This window comes from Lepeophtheirus salmonis, chromosome 8, assembly GCF_016086655.4.
Source record: "Lepeophtheirus salmonis chromosome 8, UVic_Lsal_1.4, whole genome shotgun sequence".
Taxonomy (NCBI): Eukaryota; Metazoa; Arthropoda; class Copepoda; order Siphonostomatoida; family Caligidae; genus Lepeophtheirus; species Lepeophtheirus salmonis.
In genome coordinates this window covers 3,426,626-3,446,116 of record NC_052138.2, presented here as the reverse complement: position 1 = coordinate 3,446,116, position 19,491 = coordinate 3,426,626, and the positions used below count along the sequence as shown (strand labels likewise).

At 28.4% G+C, this 19,491-nt stretch overlaps 2 protein-coding genes and 1 long non-coding RNA gene across 3 annotated transcripts; all 3 read right to left on the bottom strand.

Moving 5' to 3' along the window:
* Positions 1–2,395: 2,395 nt before the first annotated feature.
* On the bottom strand, positions 2,396–3,665 carry LOC121123509 (coagulation factor X). Its single transcript, XM_040718636.2, has 4 exons — positions 3,596–3,665; positions 3,337–3,527; positions 3,085–3,280; positions 2,396–2,780 (listed from the first exon to the last, which is right to left on the bottom strand). Exons 1-4 carry the CDS (start codon positions 3,648–3,650, stop codon positions 2,458–2,460), a joined length of 765 nt encoding a protein of 254 aa, XP_040574570.1. The 5' UTR covers positions 3,651–3,665; the 3' UTR covers positions 2,396–2,457.
* Positions 3,666–9,603: 5,938 nt separating this feature from the next.
* Positions 9,604–10,891, bottom strand: LOC121123483 (coagulation factor X). Its single transcript, XM_040718604.2, has 4 exons — positions 10,804–10,891; positions 10,545–10,735; positions 10,293–10,488; positions 9,604–9,988 (listed from the first exon to the last, which is right to left on the bottom strand). Exons 1-4 carry the CDS (start codon positions 10,856–10,858, stop codon positions 9,666–9,668), a joined length of 765 nt encoding a protein of 254 aa, XP_040574538.1. The 5' UTR covers positions 10,859–10,891; the 3' UTR covers positions 9,604–9,665.
* A 5,892-nt stretch (positions 10,892–16,783) lies between these two features.
* Positions 16,784–17,868, bottom strand: LOC121123635 (uncharacterized). The gene is made up of 3 exons (XR_005866047.2): positions 17,722–17,868; positions 17,473–17,666; positions 16,784–17,167 (listed from the first exon to the last, which is right to left on the bottom strand). It is a non-coding gene; the product is annotated as an uncharacterized lncRNA (long non-coding RNA).
* Positions 17,869–19,491: the final 1,623 nt, after the last annotated feature.

The window sequence follows — 19,491 nt, the reverse complement described above, 5'->3', positions numbered from 1 at the left end:
GTGGTGCGTAGGTTTGCTACTCTGTCGATCCTAGAGAGGGAAATATACTTTATGTACATGGACTTCAAAGACAATTCCAAGATCAGATAGAGGTATTGCAATACTGTAATGTTGACTTATACTTAATCAGTGCAACTCCTTCTAATGAATCAATGAAGCATTAAGGAAATCCAAATGTGTGTCCTTAAAGACGCTTTAAAAAAGATTGTAGGAAAACACACTTGACAGGCTGAACCAGGGAGGTAAATTTTTAATTGTTATCTTTTCAGAAAAGTACATAAGCTATAACAGGTCCCTTATTCATTGGTAACAAAAATTGAAAAACGCATTATTTTCCATTCAATCCTTTTTTTTGATTGCATCCTTTAAAATATCAGAGCACATTTCTAAGTAATTTTCTTTAAAAATCTGCCCAACCGATAAGATTTGTATAATTTGCCCGATATATCCGTTTGAAGATTTCAATCCAATATATCTATCATAATGTTATTTATCATATATTGCTTTGTCCTAAAATCACTCTCTAACTTTTACAAAATCAGAGCCTCAAAAAGTTGCTAGCATCCAAATATAAAAACATATCATTCAATTTGGTTGATTTATCATTTTATTTTAAATTAATTACAGATTTAAATTGCAATATTTTGCAAGATAAATAAAAAATGAATATGAATATTATACTGAATACATATTTCATAGAACTATTCCTTGTCCCTGTGGTTTGTAAATGCTGAGATGTGAAACATTTATAGAAAATAATTAATGAACATATGAATGTTTATATAACCTAATAATTGCTATATTTTTTCTTGAAATTTGATTCATGTAAGTACAAAATGAACCTCATATAATATTTCCATATAATTTTTCCAGTACGAATCCAATAATTAAATTACATATGTAGATATTTCATAAACATATGTATGGCTTAATTTTGTTAAGGATATTTATTAATTTGTCGATAGCAAAGGTTTTTTAGTTAAATATCCAGGTCTGTACATACAAAGTTAATTTCAACTAAAACTATAAAACTCTTAAAATTAACTGAATTCAACAAAATTTTGTCCAAAGGAAAATTTAGTTGTTTCAAAATGTCAATTACTTGTACAGTAGAGCTGTGTCCTGCATATCAGTCCTAAATACTAATAAATATTGGTCCAAAAGACCGATACAACCTGTCCTCAGAAGTGCCTAAACTGGACTAAATTAATAAGAACCAACACAGTGCTACCTCAGTGGCGTCCAGAGGATTATATTTGGGGTGGGGATCTTGGTTTTGGATTTTTTTCAAATACAAAAATTAAAATCAAAAATCTTTAATTATTCCCTCCCCCAAAAAAACTATTCATTGGTTTTAACAAAAAAAATAAACTTTAAAAACAAAAAAAAATCAAAAATCTAAAGATGTTTCCAAAAAATTTAATTTTTTTGGAAACAACCTTGAAATATGTAATTTTAGTAAACCTTTTGATACTTGCAATGTTTTTTGTTCTTCGTTATACTCAGATATTGTTTAAAAAAATGTATATAAATATTATACATATATATACTGCTGTTAGTCATATAACAATTTTTTTGTATCTAATGAGCATTAGAACAGTGTAAGTGAAGAGACATTTAAAGGACGACGATTTGCAACAATTGGGAAGATAAAAATTTTATAGCTGGACGAGCATAAGACTATACCAAAAAGTGCATGTAAAAAGTCTTTCAAGGATTGGAAGAATTGTTGACACAAGTTTATTTTAACTGAGAAAGATTATTATGAAGGGGATTATTTTTTCCTTTAACTACAAAGTCATCTTACTTTTAGAACACATCTTATATACCGTTAAACACAAAAATATGGACCCATTCAAAGCTTTTTCACTTATTATTAAAATATAAAACATATTTTAGAATATTAATTGAAGTTCCCATATTAAAAAAAAAATAAAGGGCTAATTAATTTTAACTTTGTTCAAAATAAAAAACAAAAGCTAATTTCATTGTTGGCTAAACAATAAATAATTAGGTAGTAAAGTTGGAGTAATTGTACAGTAATTAATATAAAAAGATTAATGCACAGGTGACAAAAAGGAAAATAAAAAAGAGAACTATCTCTCATGTGTTTTGTTTTTCTTCAATTTTTCCCCTTTTCCTTTTAAAATGAGGTTTCCGAGTTAATTAAAAAGCTCGATCTAAAATTCCTTGCATACATTTTTGAACTTTCTGAATAAGGAAGTAAACTAAATTCAAGCACAAATATATATTTTTTTAAATATGATCACAAGGATTCTGAAGATTTTTGCATCTTTACTATCAACCTTTAGTTTTTTAGCATGGAAAACAGTGTTGTTTCTATAAGTATTCATTCTTATATGTACTTTTGTTAAAAATAAATTTTATTCAACGATTATTCTGTTAGCAATGATAAATTTATTAAAAATCATTAAAAAATTTAATTATTGATTTTTTTTATTTTTTCTCCATATTCTCATCTATCCAATCACGATATTGAGCAATATTTGCTGCGACGTTACCATATTTTCTATCACAATAAGCCATAGGTGCTAACAAACCATATAATGTACATTTTCCAGTTATTTTGCTTTTTCCTATAAGACCTGAACCTTTCTCTCTTGTGCACTCTCCAATATTTTCTGACATTGTACAAAATTCTTTGTCTGAATTTGGCCTTTCAAGTCTTCTTCTAGCATTTTTACACAAATTAGCTCGATCTTTAATGAACTTAACCTTCGATACTTTTAATCCATCTCCTCCTCTGGCGTACCCAGATACTGTTATAAGGAGCATAATCATTATTAATTATTCCAAATATAGTTATTAATATTATTCATTTTTTTTTTGAAAAGATAAATTTATAAGATAATAAATAAAAATTTTGACTTCTTTTTATTTGACCACAATAAAATAATCTATTTACTGTTATAAAAATGGTAAAATTTTTAGTATACTCTTAGAGAAAAACTCCAAATTTCTATGGGGATCAACATCGCCCACCCCCACCTAATTAATCTTTGCTTTAATCATCCTCTTTTTGATCAAAATAATGTAGACTATTTATTCTATACTTTTACTTACAGAAAAGTTTTTTGCCTTGTGGAGTCTCTGTTTTTTCTGGTAGACAGACGGCTGAGGCGCCTTCCGTAAAGTCAATGGGTTTTTTCAAAGTAACTAAAGCAATATTGTTCTTATAAGTAATAGCCTGAAATTTTTCATGTCTATGAATATTTTTAATTTCCAATTTCTGACCGCGGGATCCTGGACCAGCATAAACCTAAAAATATCGAAAGATAGCTTTTATTTGTTTACGTACAGAAAAAAATTATGTACTTGAATTGTGAGGTTTGGATCAACACATGTAGCAACCGTTAATATGTTATACTGATCAAGTATTAAACCGTTGCATGATTCTATTATCCGTACATTACTTTCTGTTGAAATTTTATAATTCGAAAAAGAAACCAGCCAAGGAACTTTTTTTGGCAAATCTCCAGTGCAAGAACTAATAAGGGATCCACATTCTGTTGAACCATAAGGCAAAAATTAATAGAAATGTAATATTATGAAGAATTGAATAAAATACTCTCACCATTTGACAAGACCTGACTTGTCAAGATAAGAATAACAAACGCTTTTCCAATCATGGTCTCACAAACTTGATTGATAAGTCTGTTTGAGTGGCATCGTATTTATATACTCTTTTTTTTTTTGTTATTCAAACATATAATGTGTACAGTTGTTGATCTTCATTATTGATCATAGATGTCAAAATTTTGATATTTACTTCACTGATCGATCTGTATATCAAATATAGTACATCTGTATATATGAGTAATTTCATGGCTTAAACAACTTGCAGAGCGACAAGAGGTGAGGAGGTTTTTGTCTCTCTGAAAAAAAATATTTTAAGGGGTGCTAAATTAGCATAAAAAGAGCTGAATATTTTTTTAAATACAAGGATTTTCTTGGAAAAGTTAGAAGCCTATTGAATTCAGAGATAAAAGCTCAAATAACAAAGAAATCTGAATATGGTATATAATTTTGACTGCACATCATATTTGTTTATCTATCTTGCAAATCAAAGACAGCCAAAGGGGAAAATATAAATTTAAATATTAAGGATTATACTTCACAAATCGTAGCAACGCAAATTATATTTTATTAAAAGTTGAGAGATGACAAATTAGCAGAATATGGCTTAGATGGTTGATGATCTATACCAGAAAGAGCAGCTAAATGTTATCTATACCATGATGAGTACAAGGCAATGAAAAACGACCCAATCCAACTTCAGCCTTAGTTCACAGATCAAATTAAAGAAAACATACTTCACTGAACGAACACAAAAAACATAGATGTTTAGAGGATCAGTAACATTTTATTTATTTCGTCTCCATTGAAGACCTCTCCTGATATTTTAAATTCTGAAGTTTTTACGTTAAAATAAAAACATTAAAATTTGTCTTTATCACAGATCAACTACGAACAAATCCCTTCTCATACTTTATATGAGACGTACTTACGAACTCTTCCACATAATGAGATATTACATCCATTTACAAGAATCTCCAAATATATAATTGTCTGAATAACTTTATAAAGTTACAGTTTGTTACCCTATTCTAATAATATATCATTCAATTATTATTGAATTGTTGCCATTACACAAATTGATTGGACCCGTTTCCACATTTTCCTTTTTATTTTCTGGAAATTGATATACAGTTTCATAATTGCTGAAACTTCTAAATTTGTATTTTTTAAATCAATATCTATACTAATTTTAAATCTTAGTGCAGGAATTACATTTTGTTTTTTGAAAATACTCAAAATTGAAATAGAAATAAGATAAAAATATTACTCTTTAAAAGGCGTCAGTTAACTAAATAGTAAGATCATTCGGGAAAAGGGACCTACAAAATGAATAAAAATCTATAAAAACCATGTAATGAGCCAAAAAAAAACAACTTTAATTATTTTAGTATTGGAAAAAAACAAATTGTTGTGGGAAAATATGATAAAAGCTTCTACAAATTTGAACTGAAGTTTTGGTTTCTTCTTTTATGGGATGTTCACAGCTATTTTTTTGGAATGATATATGGATAATTCGAAGTGGCGTAGAGACAAAACTAATCAGTTGATTATGAAGAATGACTACTGTGATAAAAAGTCCTGTTGCGTTATTCAAATCCTGGATATTAATAATTAAAGTAGCATCCTATTGAGGCTAGGTGAACAGTATGCCCGTACGCTTATTTCTACAAAATCTCTTTTATATTTTTTTATTTTATATTCTGAATTGTCTATCTTCCTGCCTATAGCTTCATAGTGACAGAATTAGAACATACTCAGAATGACTCTTTTCCCCAGAAATTTCAAGGCGATACTTTTAACTTTTTAATAGAAGTGTATCTCTATTATTTTTCTTGTTCTGTATTAGTTGTATTTGATGTAGCGTATGTGAGAGATGAGTTAAATATTTAAACCTACTTTAATTTCGAACTACATTTGGAAGTAAAAATTCACAATGAACTCGACTATAATGTGCAACTTTTTTCGTTTTAATTCCAGGCAACCCATGCTTTGAGATGTGGAGTAGTACAAAACGACTTGTTGATATGAGGCATATTGTATGTGAAAGAATTGAGATTTTCATTTTCAGAAGTCATCATATGTAATTCCTAAGGTTATAGTTCTTTTTTTTTTTTTTTTTTTTGCAATGAGCATATGATTGGTCATTAGACAAATCTCCAATGACATTTATTAACATTTCACACAGGTGGAAACTTGTACATACTTTTTTGTGATTTATAATTAAATTCGAAGTCGTCCACTTATATACAAGTTATGATAAATAAAAGCATAATAAAGTGGATATATAGTATTCGTATAATTTACAACACTTAAAAACGAGTTAACTCATTTTTTGGACCTTCAAGCTGAGTTATTATGTGACATAGTGGTAATGTAATGGTATGAAGTCTACACACTATTTAAAGAAGTCTATAGACAGAAAGTTTTTCTATTAGTTCATCTATAAGCTTGTTCTACTATCAAGTTTTAAGCAAGAAGATAGAAAATTCGGGGGAAAAAAATATAAGGCATAAAAGATTGAAGTGATTTTTGAAGATAGCAGTGTACGGCATTATTTTTAAACTAACTCAATAACTGCCTCACAGTGTTATTCATTTCAAAATTATGGCTTACAGGAAAATGCAAATAGATCATAAAGCTTAAGGACATTTGTCATAAAAAAACCAAGTACACCCATTTGCATCAATTGTACTTTAATTTGGAAATAACAATGAAGAATAAAAGTCCCAAATGGTTGTAAGCTCATAATTTTCTCTTACCTAATGATCTAGATAAAAACTAGTATCTCTTTTGGGATTCTGTGTTTTATTTTTGGATGCATTTAATTAGTAGAAATATTTACCATGTAATTTTTCACTAGTATAATTAACTACTTATTGGCTATATTGATAATGATGAGGAAACCTTCACTAGGAAATACTTTTTTCATCCTTGGTGGTGCTTAGATTATTTTTGTAATATTTCCATTCACTTCATTTTGAAATTTGCATGTTAAATTTTAAACAGACGCTAGTTGCGTAAGCATAGTGATTTATAAGAATATATTGTTTTTATTGGAAATATCTTGGTTATAACAAAATTTTAGACCAACTGAAGGAAAGATATTTTGACGCTTGGAAAAAACAGATGCTTATAAGAACATATTTTAGTTACTTCATATCTTTTCGTAAAGTGTTGTGTGAATTTTTTTAGGCGCAATTACGTAGCCAGCAACAGTTTCTAACATATTCCATATTTTAAAGCAAGAAGTTATAATAAAGTTAAACAAAAGTATCAAAACCGGCAATTCCTGATATTGTTTTCAAATATATCAAAAACCTTGGAGGAGTGGTTTTTTGGAATTCAATAACATTTGTATATAAAGGAAAGAGTGGTGTGGCATTTTATACACAGCATAGTAGTGCTTCGGATGTTTAAGCCTATCAATCCAAGAAAGAAAGACAAATTAAGTTTTTCTTTTTTTAAATTCCTTCTACATTATATACTAAATCCAAATATGTCATGTAGCAGAGAGACACAAACTCAGTTCCATCTATTTTGGAGAGGAACAGAAGGCGAAAGTTGAGCTCAATGCACAACGACCTTCGATAAATAATTATCTTCTATTTAAACTCGTGGTGCGTAGGTTTGCTACTCTGTCGATCCTAGAGAGGGAAATATACTTTATGTACATGGACTTCAAAGACAATTCCAAGATCAGATAGAGGTATTGCAATACTGTAATGTTGACTTATACTTAATCAGTGCAACTCCTTCTAATGAATCAATGAAGCATTAAGGAAATCCAAATGTGTGTCCTTAAAGACGCTTTAAAAAAGATTGTAGGAAAACACACTTGACAGGCTGAACCAGGGAGGTAAATTTTTAATTGTTATCTTTTCAGAAAAGTACATAAGCTATAACAGGTCCCTTATTCATTGGTAACAAAAATTGAAAAACGCATTATTTTCCATTCAATCCTTTTTTTGATTGCATCCTTTAAAATATCAGAGCACATTTCTAAGTAATTTTCTTTAAAAATCTGCCCAACCGATAAGATTTGTATAATTTGCCCGATATATCCGTTTGAAGATTTCAATCCAATATATCTATCATAATGTTATTTATCATATATTGCTTTGTCCTAAAATCACTCTCTAACTTTTACAAAATCAGAGCCTCAAAAAGTTGCTAGCATCCAAATATAAAAACATATCATTCAATTTGGTTGATTTATCATTTTATTTTAAATTAATTACAGATTTAAATTGCAATATTTTGCAAGATAAATAAAAAATGAATATGAATATTATACTGAATACATATTTCATAGAACCATTCCTTGTCCCTGTGGTTTGTAAATGCTGAGATGTGAAACATTTATAGAAAATAATTAATGAACATATGAATGTTTATATAACCTAATAATTGCTATATTTTTTCTTGAAATTTGATTCATGTAAGTACAAAATGAACCTCATATAATATTTCCATATAATTTTTCCAGTACGAATCCAATAATTAAATTACATATGTAGATATTTCATAAACATATGTATGGCTTAATTTTGTTAAGGATATTTATTAATTTGTCGATAGCAAAGGTTTTTTAGTTAAATATCCAGGTCTGTACATACAAAGTTAATTTCAACTAAAACTATAAAACTCTTAAAATTAACTGAATTCAACAAAATTTTGTCCAAAGGAAAATTTAGTTGTTTCAAAATGTCAATTACTTGTACAGTAGAGCTGTGTCCTGCATATCAGTCCTAAATACTAATAAATATTGGTCCAAAAGACCGATACAACCTGTCCTCAGAAGTGCCTAAACTGGACTAAATTAATAAGAACCAACACAGTGCTACCTCAGTGGCGTCCAGAGGATTATATTTGGGGTGGGGATCTTGGTTTTGGATTTTTTTTCAAATACAAAAATTAAAATCAAAAATCTTTAATTATTCCCCCCAAAAAAACTATTCATTGGTTTTAACAAAAAAAATAAACTTTAAAAACAAAAAAATCAAAAATCTAAAGATGTTTCCAAAAAATTTAATTTTTTTGGAAACAACCTTGAAATATGTAATTTTAGTAAACCTTTTGATACTTGCAATGTTTTTTGTTCTTCGTTATACTCAGATATTGTTTAAAAAAATGTATATAAATATTATACATATATATACTGCTGTTAGTCATATAACAATTTTTTTGTATCTAATGAGCATTAGAACAGTGTAAGTGAAGAGACATTTAAAGGACGACGATTTGCAACAATTGGGAAGATAAAAATTTTATAGCTGGACGAGCATAAGACTATACCAAAAAGTGCATGTAAAAAGTCTTTCAAGGATTGGAAGAATTGTTGACACAAGTTTATTTTAACTGAGAAAGATTATTATGAAGGGGATTATTTTTTCCTTTAACTACAAAGTCATCTTACTTTTAGAACACATCTTATATACCGTTAAACACAAAAATATGGACCCATTCAAAGCTTTTTCACTTATTATTAAAATATAAAACATATTTTAGAATATTAATTGAAGTTCCCATATTAAAAAAAAAAAATAAAGGGCAAATTAATTTTAACTTTGTTCAAAATAAAAAACAAAAGCTAATTTCATTGTTGGCTAAACAATAAATAATTAGGTAGTAAAGTTGGAGTAATTGTACAGTAATTAATATAAAAAGATTAATGCACAGGTGACAAAAAGGAAAATAAAAAAGAGAACTATCTCTCATGTCTTTTGTTTTTCTTCAATTTTTCCCCTTTTCCTTTTAAAATGAGGTTTCCGAGTTAATTAAAAAGCTCGATCTAAAATTCCTTGCATACATTTTTGAACTTTCTGAATAAGGAAGTAAACTAAATTCAAGCACAAATATATATTTTTTTAAATATGATCACAAGGATTCTGAAGATTTTTGCATCTTTACTATCAACCTTTAGTTTTTTAGCATGGAAAACAGTGTTTCTATAAGTATTCATTCTTATATGTACTTTTGTTAAAAATAAATTTTATTCAACGATTATTCTGTTAGCAATGATAAATTTATTAAAAATCATTAAAAAATTTAATTATTGATTTTTTTTATTTTTTCTCCATATTCTCATCTATCCAATCACGATATTGAGCAATATTTGCTGCGACGTTACCATATTTTCTATCACAATAAGCCATAGGTGCTAACAAACCATATAATGTACATTTTCCAGTTATTTTGCTTTTTCCTATAAGACCTGAACCTTTCTCTCTTGTGCACTCTCCAATATTTTCTGACATTGTACAAAATTCTTTGTCTGAATTTGGCCTTTCAAGTCTTCTTCTAGCATTTTTACACAAATTAGCTCGATCTTTAATGAACTTAACCTTCGATACTTTTAATCCATCTCCTCCTCTGGCGTACCCAGATACTGTTATAAGGAGCATAATCATTATTAATTATTCCAAATATAGTTATTAATATTATTCATTTTTTTTTTTGAAAAGATAAATTTATAAGATAATAAATAAAAATTTTGACTTCTTTTATTTGACCACAATAAAATAATCTATTTACTGTTATAAAAATGGTAAAATTTTTAGTATACTCTTAGAGAAAAACTCCAAATTTCTATGGGGATCAACATCGCCCACCCCCACCTAATTAATCTTTGCTTTAATCATCCTCTTTTTGATCAAAATAATGTAGACTATTTATTCTATACTTTTACTTACAGAAAAGTTTTTTGCCTTGTGGAGTCTCTGTTTTTTCTGGTAGACAGACGGCTGAGGCGCCTTCCGTAAAGTCAATGGGTTTTTTCAAAGTAACTAAAGCAATATTGTTCTTATAAGTAATAGCCTGAAATTTTTCATGTCTATGAATATTTTTAATTTCCAATTTCTGACCGCGGGATCCTGGACCAGCATAAACCTAAAAATATCGAAAGATAGCTTTTATTTGTTTACGTACAGAAAAAAATTATGTACTTGAATTGTGAGGTTTGGATCAACACATGTAGCAACCGTTAATATGTTATACTGATCAAGTATTAAACCGTTGCATGATTCTATTATCCGTACATTACTTTCTGTTGAAATTTTATAATTCCAAAAAGAAACCAGCCAAGGAACTTGTTTTGGCAAATCTCCAGTGCAAGAACTAATAAGGGATCCACATTCTGTTGAACCATAAGGCAAAAATTAATAGAAATGTAATATTATGAAGAATTGAATAAAATACTCTCACCATTTGACAAGACCTGACTTGTCAAGATAAGAATAACAAACGCTTTTCCAATCATGGTCTCACAAACTTGATTGATAAGTCTGTTTGAGTGGCATCGTATTTATATACTCTTTTTTTTTTGTTATTCAAACATATAATGTGTACAGTTGTTGATCTTCATTATTGATCATAGATGTCAAAATTTTGATATTTACTTCACTGATCGATCTGTATATCAAATATAGTACATCTGTATATATGAGTAATTTCATGGCTTAAACAACTTGCAGAGCGACAAGAGGTGAGGAGGTTTTTGTCTCTCTGAAAAAAAATATTGGGGTGCTAAATTAGCATAAAAAGAGCTGAATATTTTTTTTAAATACAAGGATTTTCTTGGAAAAGTTAGAAGCCTATTGAATTCAGAGATAAAAGCTCAAATAACAAAGAAATCTGGAATATGGTATATAATTTTGACTGCACATCATATTTGTTTATCTATCTTGCAAATCAAAGACAGCCAAAGGGGAAAATATAAATTTAAATATTAAGGATTATACTTCACAAATCGTAGCAACGCAAATTATATTTTATTAAAAGTTGAGAGATGACAAATTAGCAGAATATGGCTTAGATGGTTGATGATCTATACCAGAAAGAGCAGCTAAATGTTATCTATACCATGATGAGTACAAGGCAATGAAAAACGACCCAATCCAACTTCAGCCTTAGTTCACAGATCAAATTAAAGAAAACATACTTCACTGAACGAACACAAAAAACATAGATGTTTAGAGGATCAGTAACATTTTATTTATTTCGTCTCCATTGAAGACCTCTCCTGATATTTTAAATTCTGAAGTTTTTACGTTAAAATAAAAACATTAAAATTTGTCTTTATCACAGATCAACTACGAACAAATCCCTTCTCATACTTTATATGAGACGTACTTACGAACTCTTCCACATAATGAGATATTACATCCATTTACAAGAATCTCCAAATATATAATTGTCTGAATAACTTTATAAAGTTACAGTTTGTTACCCTATTCTAATAATATATCATTCAATTATTATTGAATTGTTGCCATTACACAAATTGATTGGACCCGTTTCCACATTTTCCTTTTTATTTTCTGGAAATTGATATACAGTTTCATAATTGCTGAAACTTCTAAATTTGTATTTTTTAAATCAATATCTATACTAATTTTAAATCTTAGTGCAGGAATTACATTTTGTTTTTTGAAAATACTCAAAATTGAAATAGAAATAAGATAAAAATATTACTCTTTAAAAGGCGTCAGTTAACTAAATAGTAAGATCATTCGGGAAAAGGGACCTACAAAATGAATAAAAATCTATAAAAACCATGTAATGAGCCAAAAAAAAACAACTTTAATTATTTTAGTATTGGAAAAAAACAAATTGTTGTGGGAAAATATGATAAAAGCTTCTACAAATTTGAACTGAAGTTTTGGTTTCTTCTTTTATGGGATGTTCACAGCTATTTTTTTGGAATGATATATGGATAATTCGAAGTGGCGTAGAGACAAAACTAATCAGTTGATTATGAAGAATGACTACTGTGATAAAAAGTCCTGTTGCGTTATTCAAATCCTGGATATTAATAATTAAAGTAGCATCCTATTGAGGCTAGGTGAACAGTATGCCCGTACGCTTATTTCTACAAAATCTCTTTTATATTTTTTTATTTTATATTCTGAATTGTCTATCTTCCTGCCTATAGCTTCATAGTGACAGAATTAGAACATACTCAGAATGACTCTTTTCCCCAGAAATTTCAAGGCGATACTTTTAACTTTTTAATAGAAGTGTATCTCTATTATTTTTCTTGTTCTGTATTAGTTGTATTTGATGTAGCGTATGTGAGAGATGAGTTAAATATTTAAACCTACTTTAATTTCGAACTACATTTGGAAGTAAAAATTCACAATGAACTCGACTATAATGTGCAACTTTTTTCGTTTTAATTCCAGGCAACCCATGCTTTGAGATGTGGAGTAGTACAAAACGACTTGTTGATATGAGGCATATTGTATGTGAAAGAATTGAGATTTTCATTTTCAGAAGTCATCATATGTAATTCCTAAGGTTATAGTTCTTTTTTTTTTTTTTGCAATGAGCATATGATTGGTCATTAGACAAATCTCCAATGACATTTATTAACATTTCACACAGGTGGAAACTTGTACATACTTTTTTGTGATTTATAATTAAATTCGAAGTCGTCCACTTATATACAAGTTATGATAAATAAAAGCATAATAAAGTGGATATATAGTATTCGTATAATTTACAACACTTAAAAACGAGTTAACTCATTTTTTGGACCTTCAAGCTGAGTTATTATGTGACATAGTGGTAATGTAATGGTATGAAGTCTACACACTATTTAAAGAAGTCTATAGACAGAAAGTTTTTCTATTAGTTCATCTATAAGCTTGTTCTACTATCAAGTTTTAAGCAAGAAGATAGAAAATTCGGGGGAAAAAATATAAGGCATAAAAGATTGAAGTGATTTTTGAAGATAGCAGTGTACGGCATTATTTTTAAACTAACTCAATAACTGCCTCACAGTGTTATTCATTTCAAAATTATGGCTTACAGGAAAATGCAAATAGATCATAAAGCTTAAGGACATTTGTCATAAAAAAACCAAGTACACCCATTTGCATCAATTGTACTTTAATTTGGAAATAACAATGAAGAATAAAAGTCCCAAATGGTTGTAAGCTCATAATTTTCTCTTACCTAATGATCTAGATAAAAACTAGTATCTCTTTTGGGATTCTGTGTTTTATTTTTGGATGCATTTAATTAGTAGAAATATTTACCATGTAATTTTTCACTAGTATAATTAACTACTTATTGGCTATATTGATAATGATGAGGAAACCTTCACTAGGAAATACTTTTTTCATCCTTGGTGGTGCTTAGATTATTTTTGTAATATTTCCATTCACTTCATTTTGAAATTTGCATGTTAAATTTTAAACAGACGCTAGTTGCGTAAGCATAGTGATTTATAAGAATATATTGTTTTTATTGGAAATATCTTGGTTATAACAAAATTTTAGACCAACTGAACGAAAGATATTTTGACGCTTGGAAAAAAACAGATGCTTATAAGAACATATTTTAGTTACTTCATATCTTTTCGTAAAGTGTTGTGTGAATTTTTTTAGGCGCAATTACGTAGCCAGCAACAGTTTCTAACATATTCCATATTTTAAAGCAAGAAGTTATAATAAAGTTAAACAAAAGTATCAAAACCGGCAATTCCTGATATTGTTTTCAAATATATCAAAAACCTTGGAGGAGTGGTTTTTTGGAATTCAATAACATTTGTATATAAAGGAAAGAGTGGTGGCATTTTATACACAGCATAGTAGTGCTTCGGATGTTTAAGCCTATCAATCCAAGAAAGAAAGACAAATTAAGTTTTTCTTTTTTTAAATTCCTTCTACATTATATACTAAATCCAAATATGTCATGTAGCAGAGAGACACAAACTCAGTTCCATCTATTTTGGAGAGGAACAGAAGGCGAAAGTTGAGCTCAATGCACAACGACCTTCGATAAATAATTATCTTCTATTTAAACTCGTGGTGCGTAGGTTTGCTACTCTGTCGATCCTAGAGAGGGAAATATACTTTATGTACATGGACTTCAAAGACAATTCCAAGATCAGATAGAGGTATTGCAATACTGTAATCAGTGCAACTCCTTCTAATGAATCAATGAAGCATTAAGGAAATCCAAATGTGTGTCCTTAAAGACGCTTTAAAAAAGATTGTAGGAAAACACACTTGACAGGCTGAACCAGGAGGTAAATTTTTAATTGTTATCTTTTCAGAAAAGTACATAAGCTATAACAGGTCCCTTATTCATTGGTAACAAAAATTGAAAAACGCATTATTTTCCATTCAATCCTTTTTTTGATTGCATCCTTTAAAATATCAGAGCACATTTCTAAGTAATTTTCTTTAAAAATCTGCCCAACCGATAAGATTTGTATAATTTGCCCGATATATCCGTTTGAAGATTTCAATCCAATATATCTATCATAATGTTATTTATCATATATTGCTTTGTCCTAAAATCACTCTCTAACTTTTACAAAATCAGAGCCTCAAAAAGTTGCTAGCATCCAAATATAAAAACATATCATTCAATTTGGTTGATTTATCATTTTATTTTAAATTAATTACAGATTTAAATTGCAATATTTTGCAAGATAAATAAAAAATGAATATGAATATTATACTGAATACATATTTCATAGAACCATTCCTTGTCCCTGTGGTTTGTAAATGCTGAGATGTGAAACATTTATAGAAAATAATTAATGAACATATGAATGTTTATATAACCTAATAATTGCTATATTTTTTCTTGAAATTTGATTCATGTAAGTACAAAATGAACCTCATATAATATTTCCATATAATTTTTCCAGTACGAATCCAATAATTAAATTACATATGTAGATATTTCATAAACATATGTATGGCTTAATTTTGTTAAGGATATTTATTAATTTGTCGATAGCAAAGGTTTTTTAGTTAAATATCCAGGTCTGTACATACAAAGTTAATTTCAACTAAAACTATAAAACTCTTAAAATTAACTGAATTCAACAAAATTTTGTCCAAAGGAAAATTTAGTTGTTTCAAAATGTCAATTACTTGTACAGTAGAGCTGTGTCCTGCATATCAGTCCTAAATACTAATAAATATTGGTCCAAAAGACCGATACAACCTGTCCTCAGAAGTGCCTAAACTGGACTAAATTAATAAGAACCAACACAGTGCTACCTCAGTGGCGTCCAGAGGATTATATTTGGGGTGGGGATCTTGGTTTTGGATTTTTTTCAAATACAAAAATTAAAATCAAAAATCTTTAATTATTCCCCCCCCCAAAAAAACTATTCATTGGTTTTAACAAAAAAAATAAACTTTAAAAACAAAAAAAATCAAAATCTAAAGATGTTTCCAAAAAATTTAATTTTTTTGGAAACAACCTTGAAATATGTAATTTTAGTAAACCTTTTGATACTTGCAATGTTTTTTGTTCTTCGTTATACTCAGATATTGTTTAAAAAAATGTATATAAATATTATACATATATATACTGCTGTTAGTCATATAACAATTTTTTTGTATCTAATGAGCATTAGAACAGTGTAAGTGAAGAGACATTTAAAGGACGACGATTTGCAACAATTGGGAAGATAAAAATTTTATAGCTGGACGAGCATAAGACTATACCAAAAAGTGCATGTAAAAAGTCTTTCAAGGATTGGAAGAATTGTTGACACAAGTTTATTTTAACTGAGAAAGATTATTATGAAGGGGATTATTTTTTCCTTTAACTACAAAGTCATCTTACTTTTAGAACACATCTTATATACCGTTAAACACAAAAATATGGACCCATTCAAAGCTTTTTCACTTATTATTAAAATATAAAACATATTTTAGAATATTAATTGAAGTTCCCCCCATATTAAAAAAAAATAAAGGGTAATTAATTTTAACTTTGTTCAAAATAAAAAACAAAAGCTAATTTCATTGTTGGCTAAACAATAAATAATTAGGTAGTAAAGTTGGAGTAATTGTACAGTAATTAATATAAAAAGATTAATGCACAGGTGACAAAAAGGAAAATAAAAAAGAGAACTATCTCTCATGTCTTTTGTTTTTCTTCAATTTTTCCCCTTTTCCTTTTAAAATGAGGTTTCCGAGTTAATTAAAAAGCTCGATCTAAAATTCCTTGCATACATTTTTGAACTTTCTGAATAAGGAAGTAAACTAAATTCAAGCACAAATATATATTTTTTTAAATATGATCACAAGGATTCTGAAGATTTTTGCATCTTTACTATCAACCTTTAGTTTTTTAGCATGGAAAACAGTGTTTCTATAAGTATTCATTCTTATATGTACTTTTGTTAAAAATAAATTTTATTCAACGATTATTCTGTTAGCAATGATAAATTTATTAAAAATCATTAAAAAATTTAATTATTGATTTTTTTTATTTTTCTCCATATTCTCATCTATCCAATCACGATATTGAGCAATATTTGCTGCGACGTTACCATATTTTCTATCACAATAAGCCATAGGTGCTAACAAACCATATAATGTACATTTTCCAGTTATTTTGCTTTTTCCTATAAGACCTGAACCTTTCTCTCTTGTGCACTCTCCAATATTTTCTGACATTGTACAAAATTCTTTGTCTGAATTTGGCCTTTCAAGTCTTCTTCTAGCATTTTTACACAAATTAGCTCGATCTTTAATGAACTTAACCTTCGATACTTTTAATCCATCTCCTCCTCTGGCGTACCCAGATACTGTTATAAGGAGCATAATCATTATTAATTATTCCAAATATAGTTATTAATATTATTCATTTTTTTTTTTGAAAAGATAAATTTATAAGATAATAAATAAAAATTTTGACTTCTTTTTATTTGACCACAATAAAATAATCTATTTACTGTTATAAAAATGGTAAAATTTTTAGTATACTCTTAGAGAAAAACTCCAAATTTCTATGGGGATCAACATCGCCCACCCCCACCTAATTAATCTTTGCTTTAATCATCCTCTTTTTGATCAAAATAATGTAGACTATTTATTCTATACTTTTACTTACAGAAAAGTTTTTTGCCTTGTGGAGTCTCTTTTTTCTGGTAGACAGACGGCTGAGGCGCCTTCCGTAAAGTCAATGGGTTTTTTCAAAGTAACTAAAGCAATATTGTTCTTATAAGTAATAGCCTGAAATTTTTCATGTCTATGAATATTTTTAATTTCCAATTTCTGACCGCGGGATCCTGGACCAGCATAAACCTAAAAATATCGAAAGATAGCTTTTATTTGTTTACGTACAGAAAAAATTATGTACTTGAATTGTGAGGTTTGGATCAACACATTTAGCAACCGTTAATATGTTATACTGATCAAGTATTAAACCGTTGCATGATTCTATTATCCGTACATTACTTTCTGTTGAAATTTTATAATTCCAAAAAGAAACCAGCCAAGGAACTTTTTTGGCAAATCTCCAGTGCAAGAACTAATAAGGGATCCACATTCTGTTGAACCATAAGGCAAAAATTAATAGAAATGTAATATTATGAAGAATTGAATAAAATACTCTCACCATTTGACAAGACCTGACTTGTCAAGATAAGAATAACAAACGCTTTTCCAATCATGGTCTCACAAACTTGATTGATAAGTCTGTTTGAGTGGCATCGTATTTATATACTCTTTTTTTTTTTTGTTATTCAAACATATAATGTGTACAGTTGTTGATCTTCATTATTGATCATAGATGTCAAAATTTTGATATTTACTTCACTGATCGATCTGTATATCAAATATAGTACATCTGTATATATGAGTAATTTCATGGCTTAAACAACTTGCAGAGCGACAAGAGGTGAGGAGGTTTTTGTCTCTCTGAAAAAAAATATTTTAAGGGGTGCTAAATTAGCATAAAAAGAGCTGAATATTTTTTTTTTAAATACAAGGATTTTCTTGGAAAAGTTAGAAGCCTATTGAATTCAGAGATAAAAGCTCAAATAACAAAGAAATCTGAAATATGGTATATAATTTTGACTGCACATCATATTTGTTTATCTATCTTGCAAATCAAAGACAGCCAAAGGGGAAAATATAAATTTAAATATTAAGGATTATACTTCACAAATCGTAGCAACGCAAATTATATTTTATTAAAAGTTGAGAGATGACAAATTAGCAGAATATGGCTTAGATGGTTGATGATCTATACCAGAAAGAGCAGCTAAATGTTATCTATACCATGATGAGTACAAGGCAATGAAAAACGACCCAATCCAACTTCAGCCTTAGTTCACAGATCAAATTAAAGAAAACATACTTCACTGAACGAACACAAAAAACATAGATGTTTAGAGGATCAGTAACATTTTATTTATTTCGTCTCCATTGAAGACCTCTCCTGATATTTTAAATTCTGAAGTTTTTACGTTAAAATAAAAACATTAAAATTTGTCTTTATCACAGATCAACTACGAACAAATCCCTTCTCATACTTTATATGAGACGTACTTACGAACTCTTCCACATAATGAGATATTACATCCATTTACAAGAATCTCCAAATATATAATTGTCTGAATAACTTTATAAAGTTACAGTTTGTTACCCTATTCTAATAATATATCATTCAATTATTATTGAATTGTTGCCATTACACAAATTGATTGGACCCGTTTCCACATTTTCCTTTTTATTTTCTGGAAATTGATATACAGTTTCATAATTGCTGAAACTTTAAATTTGTATTTTTAAATCAATATCTATACTAATTTTAAATCTTAGTGCAGGAATTACATTTTGTTTTTTGAAAATACTCAAAATTGAAATAGAAATAAGATAAAAATATTACTCTTTAAAAGGCGTCAGTTAACTAAATAGTAAGATCATTCGGGAAAAGGGACCTACAAAATGAATAAAAATCTATAAAAACCATGTAATGAGCCAAAAAAAAACAACTTTAATTATTTTAGTATTGGAAAAAAACAAATTGTTGTGGGAAAATATGATAAAAGCTTCTACAAATTTGAACTGAAGTTTTGGTTTCTTCTTTTATGGGATGTTCACAGCTATTTTTTTGGAATGATAT